Source organism: Anabas testudineus, chromosome 12 (genome assembly GCF_900324465.2).
Source record: "Anabas testudineus chromosome 12, fAnaTes1.2, whole genome shotgun sequence".
In the NCBI taxonomy this organism is placed as follows: Eukaryota; Metazoa; Chordata; class Actinopteri; order Anabantiformes; family Anabantidae; genus Anabas; species Anabas testudineus.
The window spans coordinates 10,092,890-10,114,561 of NC_046621.1; the positions used below are offsets into that span (position 1 = coordinate 10,092,890).

At 41.0% G+C, this 21,672-nt stretch overlaps 5 protein-coding genes across 8 annotated transcripts; 3 read left to right on the plus strand and 2 right to left on the minus strand.

Moving 5' to 3' along the window:
* The first annotated feature begins 3,540 nt into the window (after positions 1 to 3,540).
* LOC113158030 (protein FAM181A) lies at positions 3,541 to 5,013 on the plus strand. Its single transcript, XM_026353691.1, has one exon. It carries the CDS (start codon positions 3,698 to 3,700, stop codon positions 4,493 to 4,495), a length of 798 nt encoding a protein of 265 aa, XP_026209476.1. The 5' UTR covers positions 3,541 to 3,697; the 3' UTR covers positions 4,496 to 5,013.
* Positions 4,917 to 10,149, minus strand: LOC113158029 (ankyrin repeat and SOCS box protein 2-like). Of its 3 annotated transcripts, XM_026353688.1 has the most exons (9): positions 10,014 to 10,149; positions 9,382 to 9,583; positions 7,350 to 7,519; positions 7,066 to 7,221; positions 6,713 to 6,958; positions 6,460 to 6,631; positions 5,731 to 6,334; positions 5,470 to 5,623; positions 4,918 to 5,317 (listed from the first exon to the last, which is right to left on the minus strand). In XM_026353688.1, exons 2-9 carry the CDS (start codon positions 9,501 to 9,503, stop codon positions 5,187 to 5,189), a joined length of 1,755 nt encoding a protein of 584 aa, XP_026209473.1. In that variant the 5' UTR covers positions 9,504 to 9,583; positions 10,014 to 10,149; the 3' UTR covers positions 4,918 to 5,186. The 3 variants fall into 3 exon arrangements, with proteins under 3 accessions (XP_026209472.1, XP_026209473.1, XP_026209474.1); XM_026353687.1 differs by lacking the exons at positions 9,382 to 9,583; positions 10,014 to 10,149 and adding an exon at positions 7,818 to 8,646 and having other exon boundaries at positions 4,917 to 5,317; XM_026353689.1 differs by lacking the exon at positions 10,014 to 10,149 and having other exon boundaries at positions 9,382 to 9,740.
* A 1,793-nt stretch (positions 10,150 to 11,942) lies between these two features.
* si:ch1073-416d2.4 (coiled-coil domain-containing protein 42 homolog) lies at positions 11,943 to 14,537 on the plus strand. The gene is made up of 9 exons (XM_026355792.1): positions 11,943 to 12,130; positions 12,227 to 12,272; positions 12,522 to 12,698; positions 12,824 to 12,981; positions 13,071 to 13,153; positions 13,254 to 13,426; positions 13,527 to 13,637; positions 13,730 to 13,846; positions 13,931 to 14,537. Exons 1-9 carry the CDS (start codon positions 12,030 to 12,032, stop codon positions 14,111 to 14,113), a joined length of 1,149 nt encoding a protein of 382 aa, XP_026211577.1. The 5' UTR covers positions 11,943 to 12,029; the 3' UTR covers positions 14,114 to 14,537.
* Positions 14,538 to 14,926: 389 nt separating this feature from the next.
* LOC113158476 (ubiquitin thioesterase OTUB2) lies at positions 14,927 to 16,400 on the plus strand. Its single transcript, XM_026354399.1, has 5 exons — positions 14,927 to 15,196; positions 15,271 to 15,389; positions 15,533 to 15,623; positions 15,766 to 15,966; positions 16,165 to 16,400. Exons 1-5 carry the CDS (start codon positions 15,119 to 15,121, stop codon positions 16,369 to 16,371), a joined length of 696 nt encoding a protein of 231 aa, XP_026210184.1. The 5' UTR covers positions 14,927 to 15,118; the 3' UTR covers positions 16,372 to 16,400.
* Positions 16,401 to 16,627: 227 nt separating this feature from the next.
* On the minus strand, positions 16,628 to 21,285 carry ddx24 (DEAD (Asp-Glu-Ala-Asp) box helicase 24). 2 transcript variants are annotated; one of them, XM_026354394.1, is made up of 9 exons: positions 21,193 to 21,285; positions 20,141 to 21,119; positions 19,578 to 20,051; positions 19,334 to 19,487; positions 18,266 to 18,778; positions 17,709 to 17,784; positions 17,231 to 17,419; positions 17,013 to 17,142; positions 16,628 to 16,923 (listed from the first exon to the last, which is right to left on the minus strand). In XM_026354394.1, the coding sequence occupies exons 2-9, from the start codon at positions 21,027 to 21,029 to the stop codon at positions 16,649 to 16,651; spliced, it is 2,700 nt and encodes an 899-aa protein (XP_026210179.1). In that variant the 5' UTR covers positions 21,030 to 21,119; positions 21,193 to 21,285; the 3' UTR covers positions 16,628 to 16,648. The 2 variants fall into 2 exon arrangements, with proteins under 2 accessions (XP_026210179.1, XP_026210181.1); XM_026354396.1 differs by having other exon boundaries at positions 20,141 to 21,099; positions 21,193 to 21,273.
* Positions 21,286 to 21,672: the final 387 nt, after the last annotated feature.

The following is a 21,672-nucleotide window of genomic DNA, read 5'->3' on the forward strand; positions in this document are numbered from 1 at the left end:
TACCACATGAATGTAGTTTATAATAGATAAGATCTGCTTTAGGCCAGATTAGAAAGAATGAGTAGTTTTTAAGAGCAGAGTTGCATAATGTTGTTGGTGGTATTTACTCTGCACAGTTATGAAATTACCCCACTGCCCACAGTCAACGTGACATCCACGGTTTATTGGGATTAACTAAAACACTTGACTGACAGTGGGAAGAAAACCTTACTGCTTGAGTTGGTGGCATTAACAGCTCCCGGGGAATTGGAGCTAATACACACAAATCCATTTTTCAGTCTGAATGAAATGATGATTTGACACTAAACACATTATTTGATATAATTACAACTATAGAAACATATCAAGGAGCCCCAGTGCTGAAAGTATTAAAGGTGGGTAACTTAATTGATCAGATTCAATAACTGGCTGATTAATAGATGAGTCAGTCCACAGTAGATTGATTATCTTAGCAATTTTATTAGAAACAAACACAAGCAATGGTAAGTCCCATCAGTTGTGAGGGTGTTCAGGTTTCACTGCTTCATAGCATTGTGATCATTTTTCCACTATTATCTAAAATGTCATTGACCAAACTTTTAACCGTTTAACCAAGAAAGCAATTTACAAATTAATTATAAAGCACAATATGATCTGAATGATTCTGCCTCCTGTAACATCTTTCTACCTTTGTATTTGCATGTATCTTTGTTACGAGACACCATAACACCATCTCTGAAACTGTAAAGGGACCAGTTGTCAGGACAGTTTCTCCGCTCAGTGCACAAAGCTGCAGCACAACGTGTATGTCATTTTTACTGCTTATTGATGATTCATAAATCCACCATCGTAATTACTGCACCCACTACTTTGTCCCGAAGGTACTACTTGTGGTTTAAATAACTGAGATACACATATCCAAATAACACTATTAGCATCTGTTCCAACTATTCAAACTAACATGGATTAAGATCAGTGGATTCAGCTTCCATCTCTACAGCCTTTTGCTGCAGCTGAGCATTTATCCATCTTTTGCCTATTAAAAAGCTCTTCACAGACAGTAATGGGGTGAGCTCATGCACAAGAGCTGTGGATGACTTTTGGAGTGGAAAGTCCATAGTTGCTGTTAAGCTGCATTTGCACAGTACAATGCAGAGATTTGTCTGAGTTTTCAAGTATACAACAAGGCTGGATTTTGCATACAGTGTGCCCAGTGCTTCAGTCCATCCATCCTCTCCAACAGTCCCAGTATCGATTATCTGACGAGAGAAAAGCACTACATCCTCCTGGTTCCTTCCTGCTGCCTCACCTCATTCCAACAACCAGTAATCTCTCAGAACATACATCACAGCCATTTTAAACCCAGATAAGAGAAGCTCCTAATACAATTACCCTGGTCTTTCAGTGTTATTATTGTTGCCAAAAATCTTAATCAGCATCTCTGCAAGCAAACAGAGCCCCAAAATATTGTTTGCATCAAAAAGGAAAAAAAAAAAAAAAAAAAGATTGTAGAAGTAAATGAACTCAGCTTCCTCTACACTCTCTTTATCTCTACGTTAATGTAACTGTTCAGCTGGGCTGCATCACAGTGGAGGTAGATTGCCATCTAGAGGACAAGTCTGGAACAAAGCAGCATTATTATACACAATTAGTTAAAGTTGGGCTTTGCACATTAAACATATTTATATACACTGAGTCAGGGTATTGTATAACTTTCGTTATTATCTATTTGCTGTATGCTCATGTTATTATGTATCTGTATATAGCATTTTTGTTACATATTATCCATTAGACAACATCAACACAGGAGGATTAGACAGTTAATACATTCATCCCATTGTTGTCCATGTCCATATTGTCCTTAAATGTATCTAGATCCATGTAAAAGTGATTCATTTCTCTGAGTTGCTGTTGTATGTCTTAGGAAAAACAAAACGAAAGATTTCCATCACATACAACAGCAGACATTACTGATACATACGCACATTTGGTCCTGATTCCCATTTCATCTTTACTGTTTTGTAAACCCTAATGTGTTCTAATAGCCGCTCATTTTGATATACGGGTATGGGTCTGTGTGTCTGTTGGTGCTATTTGTACTGATGGTGCAGGCATTAAGTTCATAAATCTGGATTATAGAGGATTATAGAGTGGAAATGTAAATATAACAGAAGTTCCTCACACTGGCTAAATCTACTAAACATCTGAACTGATCAATAGGCGTCCCATCCACCTGTCTTGGCACGAGGACAGTGGTGCATTGTGGGATTTGTGGGTGCCACTATGCTTCCTCTCTCTCATTCTCCCTCTCTTCAAAAGCACATGAGTGGGGGTGGCAGGCCAGGGGAGGGGGCCCTATTGTTAACTGGCCTTTTCAGCTGGACAGAGAGGTGAAGGGAAGGAGAAGAGAGGGGGGACAATAGGGTCCCATTGGCTCCACAGAACAAGAGGGATGCACTGCTTAGAAAGATTGACCAGCCAGAGCATATATAGACCTGTGGGGCTCTCCAGACAATCACAAACGGAGTGAATGAGGCAATCAATCATGAAGAAATGCTCTGTAACCTTGATATAGATAGAACATGAAAAAAAAAAAGAGTGCAAGAGTGATTCAGGGTGCATGGCAGCCTACTGTATCTGAGGGCAGCAGAGTATACAAGCCTGAGGTGTTACTTACCAAACAGTTTCCTCGCATCTCATTCCACCGCTGCTGCAGTTCAATTGAACGATAGGTACTCTTTTCCACTTCAATAAGGGGATGAAGCTCAATTAGCATTTCACAAGTCCCCCTTTTCCTCTTCTATTGCAACCTTCCCCGCGGAGCCCATGCTTTCTCTCGGGATTGTCCTGTTTCGGGCCCTTGTTACCGTTGGCAGGGTGACAGTATTCGAGTGTGCAAACTTGTGCTATTGTCCGCGGGCCAGAGGGAGCCATGGAGACCCCATAATATGACACAGGAAAATGTTTGCTGATGGCAATTCTATGGGCTTTGTCCGACTCTTTCTCCTTCATGACGACTCGATTTAAGTCTCTAAATGTTTGACTACAAATGCAGGAGTGCTATCCAGCTCCTTTCCCTTTGTCCCGCGAGGTTTGAATGAGTAATTCAGCCTTTGTGTTGCTCGATTGAGGGGGCAAACAGAAAGACAAGATTCTTGAGCGTTCAAGCCCCTTTCCATGGTTATGCACTCTTTAGATCCCCCCCCCCCCCACACTCTCCAAATCCTACAGCTGACATCACTCTTGGGGAGGGCATGTTAAAAACTCAACTTTAACAGCCCCTGCAAAAAAAAGTTACAATGCATGCACATATCAGCACAATTTACACATTTTTGAAATTACAGGATGCAGACTGTGGGTTTTAGGAGATGTTTGGCCAATCATCATCTTGAAGGAGAAATATCGTATCCCCTCAGCGGCTTTTTCCAGATCTCCATGACAACAATTTGCAATGGTGAAGAATTCGATACCAGGGCGCTTGGAGGCTGATTGAGGCGCATTGTGAGGGGCCTGGGGTCGCTGATTGGTTCAAGAAAAGCACCATAACTACAAGGAGTTTATATTCATTCAACTTGTGTGCTCCTTCTGCAGCCTGGAGAGAAATCTGTGGTTGGACGGTAGCGTCGAAAGGGTCAGGACTCATCCAGCAGCGGTGGTTAAAATTTGTTTTCTTATTTCTCTTGAAGATGGACTACAAGTTCTAATATGGACTGATTTGATGAAGGTTCTGGCAAACATGGCGAATGCAGACAGTGAGGTCAAAACTCTGTTGAATTTTGTAAATTTGGCATCAAGCGACATAAAGGCTGCCTTGGATAAGTCAGCACCGTGCAGACGCTCTGTGGATCACAGGAAATATCTGCAGAAACAACTCAAGCGGTTCTCTCAGAAGTACTCCAGAGTCCCAAGATGCCACACGCACAGGTCAACAGAGTATGGATGTACCAAACCGGGGACGACTGCTCACCAAAGACTGAAGGGCGCAGAAAAGGTCAGTTCTGGTGCGCAAGATGTGGAGAATGCGGGGTGCGCAGTGGAGCAGGTGCCCATGAGGAAGCGCCAACTGCCAGCCTCATTTTGGGAGGAACCCAAGTTGACCCAAACTAAGAGGGAACACTCGCATTTTGGGTTCAAAAAGAGCCCGGCAGGCACATCTGAAGGTGACGGAATTGAAAAGAGGAGAAGGAGTTATGATGAAGATGCAAAAGTTACGCTCTCTGCGTCCGGTCGGCGCAGCTCTGCGGAAAAGGAGACGCTGAAATTGGACCTGACGTCTCACCACTGTGTGAGTGTGTGCGGCTGCTGTCCCTTCCAGTATCACGGACACCAACTCCTGCACAGTCACATTGTTGCCCCGCATCCTCCCTTGGGACTGTGGAGCAAAGCATCGGTAACTGAGACAGAGAGACCCGAGCATCCTTATGGACAGAAAATTCATGCACATGTTGTGGTCAAGCCCATACCGACTAAACCCACGGTCCAGTCACCCATCTTCAGTGTCTTTGGATTCATTTAATTACCCTGCTAATGAACCCGTCATACAGAGGAATGTAAATAGGACTAATTATTTTCATTTGCTTCACAGTCTCTTACTCTTTCAGTGTGTGAACATGAGACACTTCCTCAAGCACTTATTGAAATGGTTCATCTATTCTTGTCGTTTAAACCTAAGGGACTAAGTTGCACTCGGAGAATAACTTCATCAGCTTCAGTTTAAAACCAGTCTGATTCCATCAAGTATCTGAAATAGACAGTAAATTAAAAGGCTTTTCACTTTAAGAATAACTGTTCTTTTTTAAGTAACAGAAGTCATGCAAATGAATGAAAGCATCCTGTTATAGTTTCCCCTTTCAACTATGAGAATAGAATGTGGGACATAGTCTTTGTTAAAGTAATGTTTGATAGGCACATTTGAAGCAATGACTTTTATTTTTAAATAAATGGCTCAACTTCCCTCAAGAAATCCTTTGGGCATTAGATCATTTTTGTATTCACTCAAGGTTTCTATGAAAAATCTAAAAGATAGATAAAAAACCAAAAACGTACTGTCACATTACACATGTTATAAATAGACATTTTATACAGAAGAGAATCGCTTTGAGAAGACCATTTACAGACTCAAGGTACCAGGCACAACTAAAAAAGAACAAAAAATTATATTTTTAGCCACATCTCTGATGTATATATTGCTTAAAGTTCATCTAAAGTCAGTCAGTCAGGCTCAGGTATCTGATCAGTCTGTCTGGCAGAGGTAAGCTTATAAGAGATTTCAGTCTGTGTCTTCCCACTTCGCCACGGATCCTTAATCTGCAAAGGTGCAGCAGTGAACGAGGTGATGCTGTAGAAAGAAAAAGACAGAGACGATTGTCACTTGTTATTTCATGGCAGTGAATGCACGTGCAAGGAAGTGAAAGAGAATGAAAGAGTCATTTGCATCTAAAAAAATGTAAAGGATGTAACCGAGTGATAAGATTTTGTCTGTGTACTTACATGACTTCCTCTTGACAGCGATCCATTCTTCTCGATGGTCCAGTAGTTCAGTGAGCTTGCTGCACAGTTGAACATGACCAACATGTTCCAGCAGCAGGTCTATGATCGGTCCTGCCCATTTGCACATAACTGGTGTCGAGATCCACTCACAGAACTGAAGAAGAAAATCAGGAAGAAGCTAAATTACAGAGAAATGTCATACAAACTTGAGTTATTGAGTTGAGAGTATCGGTATGGTATTCATTTTCTGATTCTTCACACCTGTATTGGCCTTTCTGTTGGCTCACTGCAGTTTGAAGGAAGCATGCTGTCATTCTGTAAGATGTATCTATTGCTGCCAACAGTTCTTATGTGGGATCCCCCCGAAGCTGGGTGAGGGGCACTGCCGTACGTACAGTTAAAGCAGGAGAGGGCATCACAGCCATTGTCCAAGAGGCATTTAAGTAGAGGGAGATTGTTCATGCACAGCGCAATAACGGCAGGGAACGTAGAAGAGTATGATGGTATTCTAGTGTTGACATCGGCTCCTTTATCCAGCATTAAAGACACAGTGCTGACACAGCCTCGATGTACAGCCATCAGCAGAGGGCTGACCGGGTCCAGGGTTAAACTAGCACCAGCATTCAGTAACACCTCTGCTGTTTCGGTGCTTCCACTGGCAACAGCAAAGTAGAGGGCTGTTGCTCGTCCATCAGCGTGCTGGATGGTGTGACTGTGGGCGAGTGTGGCATTTACATCTGCACCTGTCTTGAGTAGCACAGCTGCCACAGTGTGTCTGTTGTGCTCAGCTGCCAGGTGGAGGGGGCTGATCCCACTGTGGCGGAGTCTGGCCCGACTCGTCACTGAGACAAGTAAGGACACAATCCTGAACACAGATTAGAGTTAGTAAGTTAGTTTAGTTTTTTAAAATCTGAATTTAAATCCTACAACTTTACCAGTGTTTTCTATTATAACAACACCTACTGACCTGATTATAGCATATTAACTTACTCATGGTGTCCATACTGAGCAGCAAAGTGCAGAGGCAGCAGTCCCGAATTAGTGGGTTTGTTGGCATCTGCGTGTTTAGCCAACAGTAAGGCCACAATTTGTTTATACCCATTTTTACTGGCCTCATGCAGGGCTGTGACTCCTTCACACGTCTGTATGTTCACATCTGCACCTAAAGAAAAATATTCCTCTATAAACAAACTCTTTGAATTTGACATCTGAAACATGAAAAATATTCTTTGCAGTGAAGTACCTTTGTCAACGAGGTAACACAGTGCCCTCATCTGTCCTTGCTGAGCAGCTACTGTGAGGGGTGTGATGCTGTAGGTGTTGGGTGGATTGATTGTGGCCCCGGCTCTTATTAGTATCTCACAGATCTCTGTGTTGTCCCTTGATACGGCCTCATGGAGGGCTGTCCAGCCCTGACCACACCGCTGATTCACAGTGGCACCGTAGGAAAGAATGAGGCTCAACATGTCCACGTTCTCCAACTCACAGGCTGCAGAAACAGACAAGAACCATTTCAACCCAATACCAGACCAACATACAGTTAGAACTATTATTTCTCCACAGTTCTGTTATACACAACTGATTTCACAGCTGTACCTTTATACAAAGGCGTTTCTTTGTTCTTGCTGCTGATGTCAGGGTCAGCGCCAGCCTCCAGAAGGCACCGCACGCATGACAAGTGTTTGCAAGACGCAGCAAGTAGCAAGGCCGTCTGCTCCTGCAATGTGCGCTTGTCCACTGAACCTGGATGGGCTGAAGCAGAGGATGTAAATATACACATTTAATATTTTTTAAAATGTTCAAACAATGCACCAAAACGTCTCTCCTGTCTAGTGTCACACTGAACTAAGAAAGTGAGCAAATGCCTTGCCGTGTCATACCCTTCAGTAGGGCTTTTAAGCATTCAGTCTGTCCACAGTAGGCAGCGTAATGCAAAGGTATCCATCCATCTTTGTTCTCCTTCAGCAGACTCTGAGGAGCAGATGTTGTCAGATCAATAACAACATCCACATCCCCTCTGCTGATGGCAAGGACCACTGGGCCAACACCCCTTGAAAAAAGAAAAAAATCTATTTAGTTGACTTACTCCTTGAAATGAAGTGTTAAATTTAAACAGACAGTGTTTGATATATTTAGTACTGATGAACCATATGTGTTAACTCTGGATGTATTTGGCTTTAATTAACCCTGATAAGCATCTTTACATTCAATCATATGTTACTGATTAAACCTGTCTGGCTCGTATTCGTCTGTATTCACACAGATGGATCAGATGGATCCTCACAACCACACACACACTGTAAACACATGCAGCCTCCGTGTCACACAGCGCACAACAATAGACTCACTCCGGCTCTGACGCTGCGTCGCTCTGTCCGTCTCCTCGCCTCCTATCTCCTCGCAGTCTCGACTGAACATTATTGCATTTAGCTCCAGCACTACGGAACTGAGATAAGTATTCGGAGTAGCTGAATTTCGTCATTACTGATGGTCAGATTTCACGGCAGCGTCTCTTACTGAGCGCGGCGGAGGCGGCGGAGCTGCGCGCGGCGCCGAGCTCAGCTGTGCTCGCTCTCAGATTATTTTGGGAGCGTGTTGTCAGGCGGCGGGGTGACGGCTTTATCCATATATGTCAAGAGACTCGGACATCCGCAGATAAGCCGCCCAGCACTGCAGATAATGCAGTCGAAGCCGAGACGTCTGTCTTTGCATGTAGCAGTTATGTCATTGGCCTCTTTCCAAATTAAACAATCAGGTAAGAAGCGCTGACCATGAAGTGTGTATACAGGAATATGCTTAGTGGTCCTGTATTGGATATGTCAGGGACTAATCAAATGGATAAAGTATTCAGAAGCAAAGATGTTAGAAAATAAATGCCAATTCACAGACCATCATAGATGTTCAGGTTAACCTATAACACTCATTTTTGGTTCGGCTGCCTATTCTGTGTACTACAACATGATTCCTGTCTCTTTAAGGCAAATCACCCAAAGGCTGGTTTGTTCCTGTAGAATCATAATCATCTAACTCACACAAATATTCATGTCCATGACTTCTGAGACTTCTGTTTTTTTAGATTCAAAGTGCCTCACATTGGTTTGTAACTTACTTGCAAACTCAGTAATTTATGTTTAACTACAGTTTTAGTTAGTGATCAGGTTAAGAAGAGAGGCAGGTGAAGTGATGCACCCATCGTGCCTAGTGTCTACTGTACAAGCCTGTGGGGGCAGTGCTATGATCTGGGGCTGCTGCAGTTGGTCAGGTCTAGGTTCAGCAATGTTATGTGCCCAAAGAATGAGGTCAGCTGACTACCTAAATATAGCCTACTGAATGAACAGGTTATTACATCGTTTTTGTTTTTTTCTCCCTGATGACACGGGTATATTCCAAGATGACAATACCAGGATTCATTGAGCTCAACTTGTGAAAGAGTGGCTCAGGGAGCATGGCACATTTCACACATGGACTGTCCACCACAGAGTCCAAACCTTAACCCTATTGAGAATCTTTGGGATGTGCTGGAGAAGACTTTAAGCAGCGGTCCGACTCTCCCATCATCAAAACAAGATCTTGGTGAAAAATGAATGCAATTCTAGACGTGAATAAATGTCGAGACATTGCACGCTTATTGAAACAATGCCACAGTGAATGCGTGCTGTAATTAATGCTAAAGCCAAGAGGAGCTGCTGCACAATAACCCTAACAAACAACATGCAATACATTTTAGGGCAAAGGCACATTTCCTTAGTAGTAGTTACTGCTTTCATTATGTGTGGGTTTTGGAGGTTTAGGTATAAAATTAGCATATTAGAGTAAAATAACAAACGATAAAGGCATACTCTACATTTCAATTCAATTCAATTCATTTTTTCACCTCCTAAGTGATTCATATGTGGTGACACTTTTTCTTACCTGAGCAAGTTTTCTGCTGTGTGGGTTGAAGTGTGGAGACTCAAAGAGTAGAGAGCCAGCCTGTCTTTGATATCATTGTTTAGCCTCTGGTAAAGAGACCTGGGTCTGCTGACTGCAAGCATCACAGGAGATTTGTTGTCAACTCAGAGGACCTGGACATCCAACAGTGTGCTGTAGTCTTCCTTACAGAAGCAGGATGAAGCTGTTGATCCAGATCATAAGAATAAAAATCAGTAGTAAAAACATTTCAGCAACTATAAAAACTGATTTGCAAACTACATTAAACAAAGGACAGAACATCAGCAAAACTACAGCAGTACAAACACAAAATGTTAAGTCATACTGCATGAATTAAAGTCAAAGCCAATTTGAGAACTGAAATCTGCACGGGAGAGCAGCAGTTCAGGCAAGGAGGATAGATGCCTTTTAAGGGCATGTTCAACTGTGTTTGGGTCCATTCTGCTGCTGTAGAGGCAACACTGAGGTTATGTGCAGTGTTACTGTGAGTAACTGTGAAGGAATTAGATTAACACATGTAACTGCCGTTATTCTTTATTTGCTCAACTTTGATTAAATACACACAAAACAGAGTTCTCTAAAGCTTCAGACATAATTAAAATACTTTGACTCACCATGCGACAGTGTTTCTCATCCTCACTCACAGGAGGTGTTTTACGAATGGTTTCATCCAAGGTGGATTCTGTTGCTGTGACATGATTACGTGTGAAAGCACGCTTTAAGAGCACAAAACAATGACAGGAGGTTTTAGTTTCGCAATCAGTTCTTCGGAAGTGTTTGTGCAAAATGCTTCCTGCATTTAAACTCAAAGTGGCCTCTGGTTTTACGTGGTAAAGAATTGGTACTGCAGGAACTACGCTAGTTATGAGGATGTTTCAAAATATCTGTGAAATATGCATCATTCTTTTATTGCAGGTAAAAGACTAGTAATCACCTACAACACATAAAACTGTTTGCTATCAACTTACCAACTGTTTTCTTATCTGTTTAACCCAGCAGCCCTTTCTTATCTGTTTAACACAGCAGTGCTGTTTGACTTATTCACAGTGTGAGGATCAAATGCTATATTATGGGCAGAATGTAACACTAGAAGGCTGTTTTCACATTAATCTCCACAATGAGAAACATTTTGCTGTGCTTACATCAAATCTGATTTTAAGAGCCATACGTAAGAACACATTTTTTGTGACATCACAAACAGCTGGAAAACCAGTTGTGGTTGAACTTACACAAGTGTGATGTGGAAACTTAGAACTTCCACATACCAAAAATGAACCCAACTCGTCTCCGTAACAGGAAACATCCTCACAGAATAATTTTAAGCTTTTTCCTCCAAGGCAATTGAATTTATTTTGTCCAACATTGTCCAACAGTATGTGACTAAAGATTAAAGGAGCCAGAATGTAATACATTTAATGTGAGATTAAAATTGTGATTTGCTATTTGAACTTTTTAAATAATAAATAAAGAACTCACTTTACTGAAAATTACCAGCACATTTAAAAATACTTTTCAGTGCAGGCTAATGATTTTCATTTTTAATATCATTGCATGCCAGTGGGGAAGAATCTTGTCATGCAACATTGCGTTCATTAAAAAAATATTTAAATGATGTTATCAGTTTTATCTGTGACATCACCAAGTGTTAAGATTTGCTAAACACACAACAATCAGCATACAGCAGATATTTGTTTCACAATCACTTCTTTAGAAGTGTTTATAAAAAGCTCTTCCTGCATTTATCTGTATTTATATATGTCAATATAAGAAAGCAAGTCTCTTATCTCTTTATCTGTTACATGGTCAACTGAGTTTTTTTGGTTATTCTAAGCTGATTTAAAATGTATCCAGAGTAGTTGTCATATCAACAAGTCATTAACCCAAAGCTGCAAAAGGCCAGACTTACTGAGAATTAGGTGGAACATTTTAGGGTTGGCAAAAGTGACCCACTCCTTAAATTATAAAAATATTATCATCAAAAGTTATCATTGCCATTTAATACTATCATACATTCACATCTTAAACAAAATAACAAAAACAAATAAACAAACAAACAAACAACAACAAAAACAATCCAGATGATGTCAGCAAAAAGACAAAAGCCTAACTCAACTAAAGGATTGGGTCTATAAAATGACCAATGTGACATTAAAATGGGAATGTTATTTGAATAATAAAACTCAACTTGCTTTAAATCGCATATACACATAAAGATACTTTAAGCTTAGGATACAATTTGCAAGCCTATGGTGAGAAAGATCACCAATCGTGTACCAACATCATTTGTGATTTAAACACATCTAGGTCTACGAGAAATATTTAATTGAACATTAATAAAAGTGTCAACGGGAAACAAAATAATCCTCCTTCCGTGCTCCGTTCAACTTGGACCACGGTTCCCAGGATTTTGGTCTGAGTGGGTGCTCTCTCTCGGACTTCTAACGATCTAATGTCTTGCGGAAGTGCTTTACCGACAGTTGCCATGACAACGGCAGAAACGATAACTGCGCATTCTCCGTTGTCTTCCCGTCGGTTTCCAGGCAACAGCTACACAAATCCAGGAAAACACCCGGAAAAGACCCTCGATCGTGGAAAAACTGCAGAGAGGACTCGAATATATTCACAAAAAGATGACTTCTTCTGTTCCTTTCTTGGAGAACACCGACTCTCTGAAACTCAAGGTGGAAAACAGAATAAGAAACATTTTTGTAACACAGTCGGAACACACCAGGTAGGTCGAGGCAGCATGTCAACTTCCCCTCTCTCTACACCATCTCAGAAGTGTTTTGATTAAATGGTACTGATACTGTCTGAAATTTCTTCTTAGACACAAGGAGGAGCAAAATGTCAATCACATTCCCGTTATAACAGAGGTAACTTAACACTGAATAATCTGTAAGCATGTGATATATAATAATTCAACTATTTTTGAACCTGTGCACTATATTGCTGCTTGTAAATATTGACTTGAGTTATTAAGCTTAAAAAATAAACATTTCCCATTTGGTTTCTCTTTCTCGTAACTTTTGAGTTCAATTTAAGTTATGTCTGCTTGATTATTTCAGCATGGTTGAATAGCTTTAGTGTTTATTCGCCTGAATGCTTTCGTTACTTATTGACAGACCTCTAGCAGGATCCTTGAGGCAGGAGTGAACACTTTGCAAAAGACCCTTGTACTAAAGAAACAGGCTGAGGTGGATGAGGTGGACAAACAGCTCGCACTCAAACGGCAAGAGTTCAAGAGTTGCGTGGAAGCTCTAACTCAGAAAAGGTCTGAACTGGAAATAAAACACCAGCAGGTGAATTGACGCCTTGAAGTGTGTTCCTAGATCTGCTTTAATATAAGCGTAATATGAGAGTAACAATGGAGTAACTAGATATATGTCTTAACAAAGTTGCCCTTGGTGTTTGTATTTTGATCCAGACTAAAGAGAGGGCAACGAAATTTGAAAAGTTTGTGGCTGAAAATGAAATGAAGCGGCAGCGAGCGCTGAAGAAGTATGAGGCCGCACGGGAGCAGAACATTTTGAAGCAGAGGGAGATAGAAGATCTGACCGAACAGCTAAAACAACTGCGAACTAGGTGAGAACTGTAAACCAAAGCCTTGACGTTGGACTATCACTCATTAAATCACTTTTTATATCTCATCTTTACCTTATCTCAATTCACAGACAGCAAGCCTTAAAGCACAGAATAGCTAAATACAAAATCTATGAGGACTACTTGATGAAAACACTAAACTATCTCCCCAGCAGTAAGTCCGAAACTGACTTTTAATATCCATATCTTTTTATACTACTGAGTTATTTACACACTAGATGCAAGATGGACCAAAATGCACACATCGTTTTTAGGTTACTTTGATAATGGCTCAGAATCGTTGGTTTTGCCGATCATTCGGCGCCATGAGACCCTCTCCATCACCAACAAGGAGCTGCTGCAGCGTTTGGGGCGTCTGGAAGAGGAGGTGGAGCAGGATCAACAACAACTGCAGAGCATGAAACAGGAGCACAGTATTAAAAAACTGGTCAGATATAGCCTATATAGCCTACATTGCAGCTACTCAGCATTTCTTCTTCATTAGTGCTTCTATGAAAAACTTACTAGTCTTCTAATATTTTTTGCAGATGGCCAACAAAGACTTATCTGAACTTCAGAGTGAGTTAGAAACCCTCAAGGAGAAAAACAAACAGGAAGAGGTTAACCTACTGATGGAGCAAGGCCTATCCAGGGAGAAGGTGACCTTTCAAGATTATCAGATGGAAAAGGCACAGTCGTAGTTTTAGAAAGAAATTCAACCATTCAAAATCATTTCTGCCTCATCGCTTAGGTTGAAGAAGTGGGAAGATTGCTTATGGCCATCAGTAACCTAGCAGAGCAGTGTTATCTGCCAGCATATGGACCTCTAGAAAACATGAATATCTTGACAATGATGGACATGGTGAAGGTAACATATTTGCAAAATAATTGGTTACTGTATGGTTAGTGTAGTATATCATTTATGTTCCTTTACCCACTTGTATGATTACAGGAATCTATTCTGGACAAGGCAGACACAGAGAGAAGAGCAAGGAGGCTGATGCAGTCAGGGTCTGCACTGACAAACAGGACAGCTTTAACCGACATAAGATGGAGGGGTTCAAGGAAAAGCATTGACAGTAAAACACAAATGAAAAGTAAAGTCGGCAGAAAGAGTGACAGAGTTGAGAGTTGAAATTTTATTTCAAATTGATTTATTTTGGGCATTCATTATTTTTTTTATCTTTGCGTGAGAGATTCTCAAACTTGGGACACTGTGGTTACGTGATCATTATAGCCATCTGGCTGTCAGGGACTTCCTGGAAGTTACTTTTTGTTTAACAGCTGAGAAAACAACAGCTGATGATGAAGACTATGAGATGAGAAACAAGCTTGTGAACAACCCTTGTGTTGACGCCTTATGCCAACATTTAAATGTGGTTGGACTCTTACAGTTTTGATTTTGTGTGACAGTTTCAGTGTTAAACACTTTTAATGCTATGCACTAAAATTTGCACTTTTTTTATAGATTGCAAAATTGAAGTTAACAGTGGTATTTTTACCCGACCTTTCAAAATATGTATCTCTGTAACGTAATCTTTCTTGCAATTTAAATAAAGGCTCACAATGAAATATATACTGAGTTTAAAAATAGCAGCAATAATAATTGATTTGCAATTTAGAAGTCATCATTGATGAACAAGAGCAGTCCATTATGTTACACTGAACTTTAATTAACAAAGCCTGAGCTTCACTGTGTTTTAAGGACTGATAAGAGGTGATTTTCTGCATTTGAGAGGAAAATATGAACTGTAGATAGGCTGCTTGTTTCTTTAGGAATTAGAGATTTTAAATACAGCTATGCATTAGTCATGGTTTTACAGGTTTCTGTTTAGATAATGTTTAGATGAATTAAAGGTTTTCTAGGGCCATGGCTGCACTAAACCAACCCTGTACTGTCCCTTTAACTAAAACACGTGGTACCTGCAAACATCCGGTTTTACAGAAACTAACTGCAACAATTGCAGCACGACTTGACGCACGGAGCTTTGCTAAACTGTAGTTCTGTTTTTTTTTTTTTTTTTTAACTACAGTGTTTCCAGGTTGTCGAAATACAAAGCTATGTCATGCGGTATGTTCGCGTTTTAAGCTGCTGTTAAGTTTCGCAGACAGTGAAACCGCTTTTTTCCCCTCCGGACAGATGGCTGATTGTATTGTTTCATGCAAAGAGGACATTTCATCGCTGTTCCCCGAACAAACATCTGATGCCAAACATAAAGTAGGTGTTTAGCTCCTGCCTCTTATCCGAACGGGGCTGCCACATTAATAACGGGACCTGTTGTCATTTGTTAGGATTTAAGCAGCCAGTTCTCCTCCGTGAGAAAAGTGCTCGGAGACGGGAACTGTTTCTACAGAGCACTGTGCTTCGCACACTTGGAGTCAGTCCTGCACAATGCTAGAGCTTTGCAGAGGTCAGTGTTATCATTACTGCCATTTCCCCATACGACCCCCAAATTAAGTCCCCAAAACAAACAAAAACAGTGCAACAGTGTTGATGATTATAATTAATTAGATTATAAAGCAGATTAAGTAGATGTTGTTTCATTGCTTTCAGTTTCAGATTGAAAGACAAAATAATTCAAAGCAGCAAGGTTTTATCGTCAGCGGGATTTGATGAGAGTTCCTTCAAGCATCATCTCAACACAGTAAATAATGCACTTCCTTCCACACTCACCATGACTGTATGTGACAACTAAGTTACTGAACCACACATTGTATTGAGAAGTTTCATCTTTACAAGAACAAGGGAACAAAAGTACTTCAGCAGTATGTGAATGTGTTGTTTAGCTCTTAAAGGTTGTAGATGTTGTGGAGCAGAGTCAGGCGGAGGAGCAGGAAGACACTCTACTCAGGCTCTTCAATGAACAGATGACCTCTGACAGCGTGGTGCAGTATCTCAGGCTGCTCACGTCTGCACACCTGCAAAACCATGCAGACTTCTTCTGCAACTTTGTGGAGGCACCCAATCTGCAAATGTACTGTCAGCAGGTTAGTAAGAATGTGCTGCTGTCATCTAGTGAGAAAAGGTAATCATATATTAATACCCAGGCTATTGATCATTGGTACAACAGGGTACCATGCACGTATTTATAAGACACTATGGGGTTTCACCATGGATGCGAGGTTTTCTGTCTTTATCAAAACAAAACTATGAGGTTAAATAATGTCTACATTCTCTTAATTTAGGAAGTGGAAACCATGGCGATGGAGTGCGATCATGTGGACATCCTGGCTCTATCACAGGCTCTGGACATTTGCATCCACGTAGTTTCTATGGAGGGAGATGAACAGCAGTTGACTCACCACATCATTCCAGAGGGTGATGAACCCTCGCTGCACCTACTCTACCAAACGTCACATTATAACATTCTCTACCCACGACCTCAACAGTGACCAGTGGTCCACCAGGACTCGGCTCATCTCAGAAATACTGACTCTGGTTGAATGAAATGCCAACTGGGCCTTGAGACACTAATGAAACCAGATTTTTATAAAGTCTTGCTGTTTACAGTGACAGAACAACATTCCAGAAAACATTTATTACACATTGTGCAATAAGTATTTAACTGTAATTAACATGTAAAAATTATATTCATGTAACCAAACATTACATAAATTCTATCATCAATGGCCTTTTTAAATACACATTTCCATGAACGTGTCGCTGCAGCTACTGCTTCCCTTTCTTTTGCTTCAGTTTCTTCCCCTGTGGTGGAACACTTTTGTTTGACTTCTGCACCTTCTTCAGTTTTGTAATACTGGTTAAGGCACTTTCCATCCCTGCACGAGGCAAGTGTGGCAGAGAGAGCTTTCCCATTTGAGTGGGGTACTTTGTCTTTATCACATTCTTGAACACAGGCCTGGAGATCAAATGCTTCAAATGCTTTTTCATTCCCTTAACCATCTTCTGCTGCTCTCTGTCACCTTCCTCATCCCTTGCTCTGCCTGTGGACATAACAAGGCATAATCAGTTGTCCGTTGCTGAAAACCTTTAAACAAAATAAACTTGTAATGAGTGGTTATGTTGGTCCTACCAAGTAAAAGATCGTCATCCAGGTCAACCTCCAGGGCCTCTGCTGCTTGTCTGAACCAGGAGTTGTGCTGCTTCTCTCTGCTGTTATGGAACTCGATCTTTTCTATGTTCCTGGCCAAGTTTACCCGCTCCTGTGTAGGGACACACTCAACTATAAACAATCAAATATAATCTCTTAAACTTCACCTGGATGCAGGACCCATTGCCAGTAGATCTTACCTTGATTGCTTCCATGCATTTGGTCTCTATGGGGAACATGGGAATCTCCTCATCCTTTCCCAGAGTCTTGTAAATCTTTCTGAAGTTCATCATGTCATCTGGGCCAATTAGCAGCAAACTGAGACCCTCTTTTGTGGCTCTTGCTGTTCTGCCACTCCGATGAACATAAGTCTCAGATGTCCTAGGAACCTGATGTTCACAAGAGCACATTAAATATAATCACATCAGACACGAGGACAGCTTCTATTACACTACTGTAATCAACAGACTAATTATTTTTTGAACAAAAGGAAAAGTGTACAGTGATGTTTTTTTTTTTAGACAAATAAAAAATTAATGTACCATCCACAGTACAAGCTCATTAAAACACACCTCTCTCTTCTGTATTGTACAGAATGTAGCTCCTAGGTAATTTCCATGTGCATTACATACAGTTAAGTCAATGTGCTGAACTTAAAGAGAGCATCCAAAAGCATACCTGATAGTGAATAACATGCTGAACATTGGGGATATCCAGACCTCTGGCTGCCACGTCGGTAGTCAACAGAACACAGCTGTGAATATAATTTAAAAATTCAAGTGTCAAGCAGAGAGTTCATGTTGGAGCACAACATTTGAGGAAATGCTCAAAAACTAACAATTTTGCAGTCAAGCCATCTTAAAAATTGCCAAACTATAAGATTTTTTTGACTAATCACTACTAAAGAGTAAGATTGTGAAATTACTCACTGAGGTGTTAGTTATTACAATAACTGTTTTCAAAACTTTTAATAAACCAGGCCTTGTTGGCCAAGAACACACATGCCACAACATGATTGAAAACTGAGTGCACTGTCACTCACGTTTAAAAGTGTATTGCATAATTACATATTCTGTAAATATGCATTAAATATGTTCCAAAGGATGAAACTTGTATAGAAAACATATCCAAACATTCTGTGCACATCAAGCAAAACTCCTAAGTCTTCTATTGGATCAATATCAACTTAGAGCAAACACCTCAAGACTGCTACTCCAAGTGTGTGCAAGACTCACCTCTCCCTCTCAGCAAACCTTTCCAGGTTTTTGAGGCGTTGTTTCTGGTGCATGTTGGCATGTAGAGGCAATGGTGCACAGTCCAGTATAACAAGCAGGGAGTTCAGTCTCTTGATACAATCTATGCTGTTGGCAAACACCATGGTTCGCCCAGGATACTGCATCAAGAAGTAATAAAGGTAGAAGTCTTTCTCTTCTTTCTGACAGTGGATCTGTGTCTCAGTCAGGGTCTCCACTGTTGCCTCCTTCCTAGTAAGGTCAATAATTTTAGGTTTGGATTTAATCCCCACTTTCTCCATGAGAATTTCCAGCTTATTTCTCTGGTCCACATTCTTCTTCTTCTTCTGTAGGAGGCGTGTAGGCAGGCTGTGAACCATGGTCAGTGTGGCAGAGAAGACAAAGGTTTGCCTCATGGGATTGAAATGTATGGTGTTCAGCATCTCCAGCAGATTCTCCAGCTCTGCAAAGTGGCCTCTTTCTACCATGCGATCAGCTTCATCAATGACCAGACACCTGCAGAGTAACAGACGAGTTGTTAAAGTGGCCACAGTATGCTTAATTCAGAGTTTATATTTAATTCTGGGGTTTTACAGATACAAGGTTAAATGATTGTCATATTAAAAAAAAAGTGCAAACACATGTTATGTCTATGCAACAGCTCCTCTGGTCTTTATACTAAAATAGTTTGTTCCCTGGTTCGTGCCCAGATTCAACCTGGCACACATCCTACTGCTTTATGACTTCTGGTGGCATTAAAGATGACAAAACATTTGTGTTTTACAAAATTCTGTTGTCCCAGCTCACAAACACATCACAAACTAATTCTCTCAGTTACAGCAATTTGTGTTCTACAGGTGTGGTGATGTTTTCCACATTAATGATAATTTACATTCATACTATTTGTTTATTTGAAGAGACTGTACAGCTAAGCACAGTCACACATCACCAATAGATGCAGTATACATGGGCATCCAGCAAAAAGCTACTTTGATTTGATGATAGTTACCTGTCTAATACTAGAAATTAACCATATAGTCACTGTAAAAAGTAGGTGTCACTGTAACTTACCGGAGCTGTCTGAGATTAAGCAGATGTGGATGCTTCTCCTTTATCAAGTCCCACAGACGTCCTGGAGTAGCAATAATGATTTCTGGCCTGCGCTTTAGCATCCTTCTTTGTTTCTGTTGTGCCATTCCACCCACCACAATAGCTGTTTTGATATCTGTGTAAGTAACAGTAACATATTCAGTAAGTTGACAAGTATAACATTTGGGGATGTATGTCATATGCTATATGACTAATAAGGATTTACCTGTGAATTTTGCCACAGCATCAATATGGTGTTTGACCTGAACAGCCAGCTCTCTGGTGGGAGTGAGAACTAGTCCAAGCAAAGGCTGTCTCTGCCCACCAATGTGTTTTTCTTCTGCTTCAGCTGCAGGGTCGAAGTCAAACTCTGCATTTTCAATTACTTGAACACATCCAAGACCATCACCTTTATTGATCTCTTCAGCATCACACTCATCACCTTGACTGGCACTTTCATCTGAGTCACAATGATCCTGATCTCTACCTTCATCCTCTTCTTCCTCTGCCTCCATGTTGTCCTCTTGGTCGTCTTCTGTTGCGGTTTCAACTGACATTGTGGGCTTATCCTCAGCTGGTAAATACAAACTCTCCACCTTCACAGTTGGTTCAGTGCCATCAGCAGGCTTTTCTGAGCCATTTTTCCACTCGAGGATGGTGTGGATCATCGGAATACCAAAGGCCAATGTCTTACCACTTCCTATAATGACAGTGCTCACATTAGCTTCACTTGTAGTAATTTAGAAACAGACTGTTGAACACTTGCAAGAACAGAAATGTTTAACTCACCTGTCTCAGCTGCCCCCAGTATATCCATACGATCTCTGATGGCTGGAGGCAATGTCAGGGCTTGAATCGGCGTGGGTGAGCCGAATCCGAGGCTGCTCAGTGCCTTTAACACCAGTGAGGGAACAAACAGGTTCTTCCATGCGCTCACATCAGTATTTTTGTCATCTGAACCAGAAAGTGCTCTATTCGTCCAATTCTTCACCTGCTTTTTTTGGGGTTTTGTTGCTTTGTCTTGAGGTATTTTTTCTGTTTCTACAGCCTGAAGTTCTGATGAAGGTTTGGGGTCTGGTTGTTTCTCTGTGACTGAATCATTTTCTATTTGCTGCTTTTGTTTCTTCTTGTTCTTTTTGTTGCTTTTCTTTGCACTTGTCGTCTGAACCTCTTCTTTAGAGGTATTAGCTGCTTCTTTTGAAGCCTCTTCCTTACTTGTTTGATCTTCTTCATCCTCCCTGGCAGCCAGATCCTTCTGTGTCACTTCTGTAGAGATGTCTTGTTGGGTTGATTCCTCTGCGGACTGTTTCTTATTTTTCTTCTTCTTCTTCTTCTTGGCTTTTTTCTTGGCTGGTTCAGCTGTCTTCTCTCCATCTTGACCGTCCACATCTCCCTTCACCTCACCTTCCTCTCTCTCGCTGGCTGTTCTCTTCGTCGCTTTTCTCTTTTCCCTTTTCAGGGCTTTTGCTGCTTTGGCTGCAGCCTTTTCAGAGTCCACCAGACGGTAATTTGTCAGCTCCTCAAAACAGACCAGACCCTCCATGCCCTCTTCGGAGAAGAGACTGGGATCAAGCTCTACAGCTTTCCATGAGCCTTTCACGTGGATGCCCCGTTTGGTTGATTTCTGCATCCTGGACGACTGACGCTTGTTTTTCGGCTTCATCTTCTTTGTCTTCATCTTTTTCTACTAACTGATAAACTATCCGCCAATGTGTCGAAGTGCTTCACAGTGAACAGTTGACTAAAAGCTGCGTGCGGACAGATCCAACTATAACACGTTAATCGTAGAAATCAATTTCTTTAATACTTTCTAGCAAACTGTACAGTAATAAGCGTCCTACCGTGACTTACGATGCCTTCTTGAAATCTTAAAATACTATTACAACTGATGTCAACCACGCATCACACGAGGGCGCAGCCATGACAGTGTCGATCACGTGGTTTGAAAAAACTTTATTTGCCTGTCGACTAAGAGCAGCTGTGCTGCTATTGGTTGAGGAACTTCCTGTAGTGTTTATTCATAATTAATAAACTACTTTCTGACTTTATGATGAGCCATAAAGTCGTGTTAAGACATTCATGATTGTAATAATAGAATAGACATAGCAATTGACTAATAAAGGGCAATAAAAAAAATGTAAATAATAAATATTTTTCTGTAATCCATAAAGTCTGCAGCAGTTCATGTAAATAAACAAATGAAATCATTTTTCCAGCAATTCTGAGGTGACGTGATCCAGTTTCATGCTAGAGGGTGATGTGCACCAAGGTAAGTGTGTCTGTATGTTTGTAAAGCAGCCACATGATAAACCAAAAGGGCA